This window comes from Phyllostomus hastatus, unplaced genomic scaffold (genome assembly GCF_019186645.2).
Source record: "Phyllostomus hastatus isolate PE091 unplaced genomic scaffold, TTU_PhHast_1.1 phas_contig_210, whole genome shotgun sequence".
In the NCBI taxonomy this organism is placed as follows: Eukaryota; Metazoa; Chordata; class Mammalia; order Chiroptera; family Phyllostomidae; genus Phyllostomus; species Phyllostomus hastatus.
In genome coordinates this window covers 16761628-16773740 of record NW_025333737.1, presented here as the reverse complement: position 1 = coordinate 16773740, position 12113 = coordinate 16761628, and the positions used below count along the sequence as shown (strand labels likewise).

At 37.1% G+C, this 12113-nt stretch overlaps 1 protein-coding gene across 1 annotated transcript in view; it reads right to left on the bottom strand.

The window, feature by feature from the left end:
* The window catches only part of VMP1 (vacuole membrane protein 1), a 110196-nt gene that overhangs the window by 51379 nt on the left and 46704 nt on the right, over window positions 1-12113 (bottom strand). Inside the window, exon 7 of the mRNA XM_045836529.1 lies at window positions 11029-11160. Coding sequence (XP_045692485.1) covers window positions 11029-11160 — 132 coding nt within the window. The remainder of the gene's footprint in view (window positions 1-11028; window positions 11161-12113) is intronic.

Below are 12113 nucleotides of genomic sequence, written 5' to 3'. Positions count from 1 at the left end.
TTAGCCTCATGATCCCATTCCCCATCACTTCAATAATCCTGGCTGCCCTCATCTTTTAGGATACATCAAGCAAATAAGTTCCTTTATTTTTCAAACTTTTATTCCTAATGTTTTAAATTTTTCCTTTTTCTTTGGTTATGCAGCTTAAAGAATAAACTAGTTACCAGAAGAATCTTCATTTGCTTCTAAAGTATAGAATTTTACAAATGTTGTTTTACTTAATGTGAATTAAAAATTAAGTCATTCAATACAATGTCTCAGATATTATCTTTAACCCTTGCTCTCAGATGACTATTCTGAGATACAAAATTGTTCCATCTTTTTCTCTTACTTGATATTTCTTAGTTTATTCAAAGTATCTACCTCACGAGTAGTATGTGCAAGAGCAGGCAGGCATTGTTGAAAATGCTCACATTTTTTGTGGCCTTCCCTTAAGGAGCTTCCAGACTCCTGGGAGAGATAAGAAAAGTCCATAAATACTTTTAAAAGGTAGAAAATGGTAAGTTCGTAAGGAAGATAAAGCAAGAGACAATTTCCAGGAGTTGGGAGGATTTTTGAGCAGCAAAGTTCTATGATCAGAGATGTTCTTCAGAAAAAAATTTTTAAAAATTTTATTTCCTTTGTGTGGGAATAATAGATTGGAAAAAAAGAACTAGTAAAGAGGGGCTCTATTAGGAAGTCACTGGAAATGTTCAGGGAACTCATGATAAAGGTCTGAATCAGTAGTGGGAAGGGAAAGGAGAGGGCAGATACGAAGACCCTGTGAAGATAGAATCAAAAGGCCTTGAAGAATGACTCAGATAAGGGAGGCAAAGAGGGAGTCAGATGACCCAACTTTTACAAATGATGTTAGAATTGTTCAAGGTCATAGGAAGCTACATTCATTCATGTCCACCTCCCACAGACATCTACTGAAAACATGATAGAAAGCCAAGTGCAAAAGGAAGTCAGTTTGGTGGAAAAATACTGCCTAATCTCAATACTGGACCCATGAAAATAAATTAGGTACCATAGGAATCAGAATTCAAGTAAATGTGTTAATGCTCTTTTCCCCTCATCAAAATACCTATAATATCAAATCCAAACATCAGTCAAAACTGGAATTTAAGCTAATACTTAGCTTTAAAATTGTTACCTAGTAACCACTTCCTAGTAAAAGCATACACACCCTTTAACCCAGTTGGAGAGCACAAGGTAAAGCAATGAGAGCCAAGTACTTTTTTCACCCTTCCTGCTGATAAACTTATTCTACCAAAAGGGAGAAAAAACACATTTTTCTACCCAAGTCTCAGGCCAATTTTAAAATTTCAATACCCACTCAAAATTATTCATTTTGCATAATTTATTATTTAGCTACTGTTGACCCAACTTTTCTGTAAAATCCAACTTAATGGATTTTACAGAACATGTGTATCTATGAGGAAATTCCAACACCAAAGTCAGATGAACTTTTGGATTGTTGTGAAAACTTATTACTGAAAGAACTTTTTAATCACAATCAGTAAGACATAACTAAAAAGATATCAGTAAGTTTAGCTTCCAAATAAGTAAAAACCTAATACCATTTAAAATACTATTAAAAACTATTTACAAAATATAATATACAATTTATAACAATAAAATGTTAGTAAATACTAACATTAAAATCACCAGGAAAAAAATTAATTACCTGAAAAACATAAAGTAAAATTCTTACATTTTATGATGGTAAAATATTGTAATAGATTAAAGATTTAACAGTAAAAGAATAAAGCCATAGCTTCCGGCCAAGATGGAGGTGTAGGTAGATACATTTTGCTTCCTCACACAACCAAAAGGATAACAACCAATTCAAAAACAAAAAACAACCAGAACTGCCAGAATATAGAACCATATGGAAGTCCGACAACCAAGGAGTTAAAGAAACATTCATCCAGACGGGTAGGAGGGGTGGAGACAGGAAGGCGGAGCTGCAAGGACGTGTGACTGGACGGTGGATGGCGAAGCAGGCAGACCAGGTGGCATACCAGGCGGTCCCACATTCGTGTGGAAATAAGCTGGGAGGGACAACTGGGGAGCAAAACAGACCACACAACCCAGGGTTCCAGCACAGGGAAATAAAAGCCTCACAACGTGTGATTGAAAAAACCTGTGGGGTTTGCAGTGGTGGGAGAAACTCCCAGCCTCACAGGAGAGTTCATTGGAGAGACCCACAGGATCCTAGAACGTACACAAGCCCACCCACCTGGGAATCAGCACCAGAAGGGCCCAATTTGCTTGTGGGTAGCAGGGGAAGTGACTGAAAGTGAGGCAAGAGCCAAGTAAGCAGCATTGTTCCCTCTTGGACCGCTCCCCCACATACAGCACAGCAACGTGGGTTGACCTGCCCTGGCGAACACCTAAGGCTCCACCCCTTACAATGTAATGGGTGCGCCAAGACAAAGACATACGGCTCAAATGAAAGAACAGATCAAAACTCCAGAAAAAGAACTAAGAGATGAGGAGACGGCCAACCTATCAGATGCAGAGTTCAAAACACTGGTAATCAGGATGCTCACAGAATGATGGAGTATGGTCACAAAAGAAGAAGAAGTGAAGGCTATGCAAAGTGAAATAAAGAAAAATATACAGAGAAACAAGAGCGAAGGAAAGGAAACCAGGACTGAAATCAAAGGTTTGGAACAGAAGGAAGAAATAAATATTCAACCAGAACAGAATGAAGAAATAAGAATTCAAAAAAATGAGGAGAGGCTTAGGAATCTGTGGGACAACTTTAAATGCTCCAATATCTGAATCATAGGGGTGCCAGGAGGAGAAAAGGAAGAGCAAGAAACTGAAAACTTATTTGAACATAATGAAGGAGAACTTCCCTAATCTGGTGAATGAAATAGACATGCGAGTACAGGAACCTCAGAGAGTCCCAAAGAAATTGGACCCAAAGGAAGCACACACCAAGGCACATCATAATTACATTACTCAAGATTAAAGAAAAGGAGAGAATCTTTAAAGCAGCAAGAAAAAAGGAGACAGTTACCTACAAAGGAGTTCACATAAGACTACCAGCTGATTTCTCAAAAGAAAGCTCACAGACAAGAAGGGGCTGGAAAGAAGTATTCAAGGTCATGAAAAGCAAAGACCTACTACCCAGATTACTCTATCCAGCAAAGGCATCATTTAGAATGGAAGGGCAGATAAAGTGCTTCCCAGATAAGGTCAAGTTAAAGGGACTTATCATCACCAAGACATTATTACATGAAATGTTAAAGGGACTCATTTAAGATAAAGAAGAACATCAAAACTATGAACAGTAAAATGACAACAAACTCACAACTGTCAACAACTAAACCTAAAAACAAAACAAAACAAAAACAAACTAAGCAAACAACTAGAACAAGAACAGAATCACAGAAATGGAGATCACATGGAGGGTTATCAGTGCAGAGAGGATGGGGGGAGAATAAGGGTAAAAGGTTCAGGGAATAAGAAACATAATTGGTAGGCACAAAATAGACAGGGAGGTTAAGAATACTATGGGAAATGGAGAAGCCAAAGAACTTAAGTGTATGACCCATGGACATAAACTAAGGGGTGGGGGTTACTAAAGGGGAGTGGTGCAGGGTGGAGGGGGATAAAGAGAAGAAAAACAATGGGACAACTGTCATAGCATAATCAATAAAATATACTTAAAAAAAGAATAAAGTCATAAAAATACTAAAAGAAAGTACTACTGAATATTTACTATATAAGTATAAGGGTTCAGAAAGATAATCTTAGGGACTACTCCAAAAGAAAAAGTCTAAGATATTGATATAAAGAAAAAAAATGTAAACTTCTTTATTCAAAAAGTAAAACAAAACACAATAAACACTATGGAAAAAATATTGCCAGCATATGACAAAAGGGATCTCCTTAAAAGTGTCAATCCATAAGAAAAATAAAAACTATGTTAAATATAAAAATTGGTAAATGAATCAGTGTTAAAGTTTTTCCTTTTTGTTTATCTGTGTTTTCAACATTTTATACAACAAACATACTTAATAATCAGAAAGTTGTTATAAAAAGCAATGATGTAGAAAATATCTGACGACACTGGAAAAATGTTCACAGAATGATTTTATATTCAAAACAAGTCACAAAACAGTAAATAGAATATGACTCACTGATAAATATTTATAGAGAAAAAGACCGAAGGATGTAGGGATTATTTTTAAGTATATATATATTTATCAGTCATTTACAATGAGCTGTGTCACTTCATAGTAAGAGCACAGTCATAAAAACCAGTATCAAATGTCTATTATATGTGAAAAAAGAAGTTGACCCTAATATGTATTATGTGATCCTAGTTCTTTTTTAAAAAAGTTATACATGCAAAGAAAGCTTAGAATTAGAGAATTATTATCCTACTTTGGTGAGTAGATGTGTAGGTTTTCTCTTTTTACTTTTAATATTTCTGGAATGTTTCAATCTTATTACTATATGCACTTATGTAATTAAAAATATGCAAATCTGGGAAATATAACAGAAGCAAAGATCCTAAGACAAATTTGTTACTGAAAACAAAAAAAGTTCTTAAGATAGTTTAATTTAAAAAGAAAATTACAAAAAAATCCTCTTAAATTGTTACAAATTTATTTGCATCGTGAAAACCGGAAAATCAAACCAATAATGTATCACAACAGTGTATCAAAACAGCTGAGGTACAACAGATTGTGTTTGGGTACAGTAATAGTAGATAGTGTTAGCAAGAGCAAACAAAACCAAAGTTTATTTTGCCAAGCCACAGCAAAGAACTCTAATTTGAACAGGAATTAAAACATTAGTAGTCTCTGATATAATTTATAATGTGGAAAACTGGACAACAGTCCCCTCCCCAACTGTTCTTCCTCTACCCCATCCAACTGAAAAATAAATAAATTAGCCTCTTTGCCAAACCTGGCAAAACATATGTAGGGATAAACACACACATACTGTAATCTGTAATAAGCCACAAAATTGATGGACACTTGTAAAAATGCATAAAAGGCAATTAAAAAAAGAAAAATCAGATCAAATCTAGGAGAAAGGAAATATTTAAATTAGTTCTTCATTTTTTACTGCATTTAGCTGGGTGAAAATAGTGCTATAATTTGGTATGGTGAGCAGAGCACTAATCCAGAAGTCAGAAAATTGATTGGGGGTTGAATGCCGGCTCTCAGATGCAATAGGTATGTGTTCGTGAGTGTGTTTCCTATTCACATCAGGAAAAATGACTTCTATGTCACGGCTGTACTATAAAGTGACTCATACACAGGTTTTTCTATTGATTAGAAAGAAATTAAAGGGGAAAACCACAAAATTATCAGGAACAAGTTACTATTTTATCATATTATTTTAGTTATTTTCTAGTTTGCATAATCAGTTGATAATACATATAATTGCAATTTTGGAAAAAGATTTTAAGATTTTTAAAAAATATCTATCTATCTATCTATCTATTTATTTTAGGGAGAAGGGAAGGGTGGGGGAGAAGAAAGGGAGAGAAACATTGATGCTCAAGAAAACCATCGATGCAGAGATACACTGATTGGTTGTCTCTTCACGCCCCCAACCAGGGACTTGACCCACAACCCAGGCATGTGCCCTGACAGGGAACTGGTTAGCCAGCCAGTGCTCAATCCACTGAGCCACACCAAAAAGAACTGAATAAAGATTTTAAATGAAATATTCATAAAGAATATATAATTTATGATTAAATAACATGAAATGGAATGTGCATGCTTTGCTTACTTAATTTTTCAATGTAAGCAAATATGAAATTAGAGAATAAGAAATATATAGTTTAACCTCAAATAGTAATTTTAATTATTGACTTTATAGGATGAAAACAGCCAAATCTCATAACCTTCAGAAGTTTTATGTGCAGTGTTGTTTCCAAAACTCAGAAGAGAGTAGAATTAGAAAAGATTCAGCCAAAAAGTTAACTGAAGTTATCAGGGTTATAATAGACGAACAAAAAAAATTATTAGCCCAATGGTAGAGATCAAGGATCTTCAAGATTCTAAAATCCTCAAGAGCTCAAATTATATGTATAAAATGAAGTATAATTTACTTCATCCAATTCTAGAAGATCTTAGTTTTTGGAAGTTGAGGTTTTGGATGTTAACAAGTTTATAGAATATATTGTTTATACTCCCAGACTCAAAAACCTACAAATAATGAAGTGAATCACCCAGCAGATGCTGTATCCAATACAGGGAGTACTATGCATGGATCCATGAAAGACACCACCTAGAGAGACAAGTCACTCATTCTTTTTGAAATAGCAATATTATTTGTATACAATTAAAATTAATACAAAGTTCCTTTTTAACATTGAGTCAACGTGGATCTCAGAAAACTTTTAGCCATCAATTCTAAGACAAAGCTTACCTCTGGAATTTGTCAGTGTGAGTATATTCTCTTGCTACAGGAAAGATAAGTTTTTGTATATTTTACATGCTTATCACTTCACCTTTTTAAGGAAATGTCTAACTTCTTTTCAAGAGTTCCTCAAATTACATGATTTTAAGATCATTTACACTCTCAGTCCTTTCCTTCGAAGAAGCTCTAGTTGGTCAATGTTCTAGCCTATTAAAAACGATATTATGGAAAGTTTCCCATTTCAAGATGACAGAATAAGACCTTTGCCTATGGTAGATTAAAGATGGTTGCAAATTCTTGCTTAGTCCTCCCACTGAGAGGTGAAGTTTAATTCCCCTCTCTGAATCTGGGCCAGCTTTACTGATCTCTTTGGCCAACACAATATGGCAAAGAACTGGGATTTCCGAGGTTATGTTACAAGAAAACATGCAGCTTCCACTTGGTTCTTTCAGAACACATGTTCTTGGAACTCTGGTGCCACAGTATGAGAAAGCCCAAGAAGCCCCGTGCATAGTAACGTGAGGTCCAAAACTAACAGTCCAGACAAACTCCAAGCCAAAAGCCAGAATCAACTTGTCAGTCATGGGAGTAAACTACCCTGGGCGTAGATCCTCCAATTTACAGCCAAGCCATTTGTCCAAAAGGCATTATGTGTGTAATATAAATGAACTTTGCTGTTTTAAACCACTAAATATTGGGTTGTTTTTAGTCAAAGATAGATATCTGTAATGCCCTCCAATCCCCTATCTTAATAATCCCACAATAGAAACATGAACTCTCTCTTTGATGAAACTAGCATTAATAAGTGAAGACAGGGCCAGTTGGAGGAAGAGATTATACATGAGAGCCAGCAGTGGAAGACATGGAAGAGAAGCAAAGTGATTTGCACAAATCTGGAACTGCAGAAGACACTGGGTTAGGCCTGAAAACAGGAGGCTGTACAAAAAGTGGACTCCCAGGTCCCACTCCTGTTTAGCGGAGCCAGATATCTTCCTCCCTTATCCCCAGAGAAGATATCAAGCATGTAGTCTCTAGACCAGGGGAGTCCAACCTTTTGGCATCTGTGCGCCACACTGGGAAAAAGAGTTGTCTTGGGCCACACATTAAATACATTGCAACACGTAATCCCCCCAAAACTCATAATATTTTAAGTAAATTTACAATTTTGTTTTGGGCCGAATTCACAGCCATCCTGGGCTGTATGTGGCCCATGGGCCGCGAGTTAGACACCCCTGCCTCTGGACAAAGTGAGCCAGAGGTTCTGGGCTTGGGACACATTTGTGCAGGTGTCCACAGAATGACCACAAAGCAGGTTAAATGAAAACTGACATGGTAAATGGAGAACTCTAACTTCCCTTCCACAGCCTCACTTCAGAATGTCAGCTGCAAGATTCATATTCTCCAGGCAATAAATTTAGTATCCATCACTACAGAAATGGAACCATCCCAAAGGAAAGATCTATAGGAACTGACGTATGGAGGTTCCAATAGATAAGGAAGCCTGCCACTCCGACACCTTGCCTCCACACATACAGCTTCCACTCAGCTTTGTGTGCCTTATTCATGAATCACCAGGCATTGAGGAAAGCTTCTAACCAGAAGTGGAACAGGCAAAAAAACAAACAAAAAAACAAACAAAAACAAAAAAAAACTCCAATGCCTGGAATAATAGAAAACTTGAAGTAATGAAATACCTTCAAAAAAGAGAAGATAAACCATTTCTTGGAAATATAATGCCAACTAATTTTCGGGGGAAAAAATGACAGTGGAAAAACATTTTAATATTAGAGTTAGAAGATAAAGCTGCAGAAATCACATACAAAGGGAAAAAAAAAGACAAATATTAGGAGCAATATGATAAAAAAAATTAAAATGTTGGGTGTTGGAGGCCCAACATCAAAATAGTAAGAATTCCAAAAACCTGAGACTAGAGTCTAAAGAATATAAATTGACACAGGGGGAAAAAAATATAAGAACTAATGGACTCTAGACTGACAAATGTCCCGAGTGCCTAGCAGAACTAAAAATAACAAAACAAACAAACAAACAAACACAACCCATCCCTCAGACAATGAATCTGAAAGCTTCTAGAGGAAAAAGAGCCCACAAAGAGGGCTCGGCAGGACACTCGCCCCGTCAATATCAACACCAGAAGCCTGAAGGTGGTGGAGCAATGCCTTCCGAATTCTAAGTTAGAAAAACCATTTTCAATTTAGATCCTACATTCAGTTAACTGATTAAGCATGAATGAAGAAGACACCATTTTCAGAATGTTCCATCTACTCATCCTTCCTCAGGAAGCTACTGCTGAATGTGTTCAACACAACTGAGAGAGTAAGTCATGAAGGAGTGAGACGGGGGCCCAGACAGCCAGGAGGTAACCAAGGTAACCAAGGAGGTAACCTAGTCCAGGCCGGAGCAGGAGCATGGAGGACTTCAGAATGGTGGTGCCAAGGAAAAAAGGACGTAACTGATACTAGGTATTTCATAGTTGTTACCAAGTGGAAGGTGATGTCGAGAGGTGCTTTACAGAGATGGTAGAAGGGAAGGAGGAGACTGAGGAAACTATGCAAATGAAAAAGTTAATTCCAAACCAAAAAGCCTTAAAAATGGAAACTAATAATAGCTTTTTGGTTGGTTTAACAGAGAATAGTACTTATACCTTTGTTTGGCACCCAAGCCATAGCATAAAAATTTTAAGCTACAGGCCATCTTAGACTTTTTCTAGTTCAAGTAGCTGACTGTATATAGGTGCAAAAAAGTTTTTAAGATGTTAAATGAGGCCCTGGTTGACATAGCTCAGTGGATTGAGCGTGGGCTGCGAACCAAAGCATCACAGGTTCGATTCCCAGCCAGGGTACATGCCTGGGTTGCAGGCCATAACCCCCAGCAACCGCACATTGATGTTTCTCTCTCTCTCTATCTCCCTCCCTTCTCTCTCTAAATATAAATAAACAAAATATTAAAAAAAACACCCCAGCAACTTAAAAAAAAAGATGTTAAATGACATACATTAATTAGTGCCACAAATGACAGAGGTGTCCTTTGTCAGAAGAGGGGATACTCAGCCATCCAAGTCTGCGGATGGACACGGTTTCAGTGATGCTGGCATTCTGAGCTCTGGTTCCAGCTCTACCCCTAAGCACGTAAAATTAGGGAGGGAGCAACGTCCAGATCCGCAGTTTTCTGTAACATTTGAAGAAAGGTACATTTTCCACACTACCTCAGAGCAAACTCAGGGTCAAATCTGATGCTGGAATTTAAAAGGCATTAAAAACAATTAAAAGTTGTTAATGTTGGAAATAATGGTTGGCCTTAGTATGAGCACTAGGACGTGAGGGAGGCAGATGGTGCTGCCGATGGAGCAGGCACGGCTGACACGAGGACAGACAGCCACACGGGCAGACGTCTGTCTGTGGCTCGTTGGTTCATTTGCTTTATATTCAGAAGTTACACAGTTATATTTGAAAATTTGTTTTCAATTGAAAACTATATTTATTCTTGGTTAACTTCCAAGCTTTTAATAAAACTTTTTAAATAAGCTCATCTATCGCCTTGGCTGGTGTGGCTCAGTGGACTGAGCGCCGGCCTGTGAACCGCGAGGTTGTGGTGTGATTCCGTCAGGGCATAGGCCTGGGTCGCGGGCCAGGTCCCCGCTGGGGGGCATTTGGGAGGCAACTGATAGAGGTTTCTCTCCCTCTCTCTGAAAATAGATAAATTATTAAAAAAACAAACAAACAAACAAAAAACTTCATCTGTCATTAAAATGGGCTTCTAGACCCTACCCCACCATAGTAACAGTTTTTTGGGTCTCAGACTGCACTGAGAAGAAAAATATGAACTCATTCCTCAAAAAAATGTATGCACACTTACACGGGCATATATATTTACAAACACAACAAGGACATAATTTTTTAAACAACTTCATAGATTAATGAGCAAATCTGGAGACTCAGTTAATATTCCTAGGAATTTTCCTGCAGACACCAAAACACATATTTTGTAACATTAAAATACAGGCTGATACAGAGTTTCTACTCAAATGTAAAAAACCCTTTTCCTCTCACTGATAAAGGATAACTCTTAATTGTTCTTGCTTAACTAGGAGTTTCCAAATAACTTCATCTAAACACAGTAAACTGCGTTGACGTTATTTTCAAAACATTTGTGTGGAAGTCCTACTTGGACTCACAGCCCTTTTGTCCCCTGCTCCATGTAACAGCAGGTCCTCGAATAACACTGTTTCCAGTGTGAATTGAACATCGTTTCATTATGAATTGCTTTGCTTAAAGTTGCAGAACCTACTGACAATGTTAAATGAGGAGTTACTGTACTTATAAACACATAATGAACAAAGAATGTTTCAGCTCCTTAATCTCACTGGCAACATGAATTTACCATGGTTTTCTGGCAAGGTATTTTAGCTGAGTCTGAGTTGTCTCATTTGAATCTCTCTATTTCTCTATTCTAAGATCAAGATTATCATTGTTTTCATGTTTCAGCTTTTCTGACTATTCTATCCCAAACTATGTATCATTTTGTTTTTACACTAGCAGTTTCCTCCTCAGAGTAACAATGAACAATGTCACCTTAATCATAAGCTCTTTAGAGATAATTATTCTATCTACTTCCCCCCACTGTTCTTACTTGTGCAGTCTCTGCATGTTCCAGCATCTCTTCAAATTCTTGATACTCTTCATCATCTGGTTCAGCACCCGAGAGTCGAGCTGCTCTGGCCATAAAATATGGAGGCAGTTCTCCGATTGCTGTACCGACACCCTATGTGAAAAACCAACATACTCATATGAGATTCTGTTGTCAACATAGTGACACTAAACACATCAAATCTATATTTTTCTATATCATCAAAAACATGTTAATATGTATGTATTAGGGCTCTGGCTTCCATGGATTAGTGGATTGGGTGCCGGCCGGTGAACCAAAAGGTTGCCTGTTCGATTTCTAGTCAGGGCACATGCCTGGGTTGTGAGCTGGGTCCCCAGTTGGAGGCATGAGAAAGGCAACTGATGATGTTTCTCTCCCTCTCTCTCCCTCCCTTCCCCTATCTCTAAAAATAAATAAATAAAATCTTAAATTAAAAAAAAAAGATGTATTAGGGAGAACAGCATATAGTATAGTACATAATCAGGAGTATGTGAGTTTGAATCTTGGCCCTAATACTGACCTATGCAGCTAGGCAAGATAAAATACATAAAACTGTCAGACAATTTGTAGTGTATTGTAGACACTAAATTAAATGTTAGTTCTTTAGCATTTCTACTGATATTCTACTATTTTTGTCATTTCCCTCCACCCCCTTTTCAAATATTCAAGTGGTTTGGTAATGAGCATTCACTAGCATGGCTATTAGACAAATATTTTCTAGGAAATCTCCCGGTATTGAGGATGTTGCTTTAATCCCAGAACTTTTTTTTTGTGCAGAGTTAAAAGTTTTAACAAATTGTGGTCAGGAAGCCCCTTGAAAACTCAGCATTAGGATGGGTAAATTTTGACCACAGGAAAAATGTTTATATTTCCTCAGGACATTGACTCATGTTTTTAGTCTCTTTTTGGATTCTTGTTTTTGAAGAGAGTTTTTTTTCCCAACCAACTTAGGATGTAAGGGTTGAAAACAAAGGTGAAAGAATCAGGAACCTGGTTTAAACTTACATGGCTCAAATACAGCTCAGGCAATAGTGCAAGAGTCATATAGTCTCGGAAAATTCTCAAGT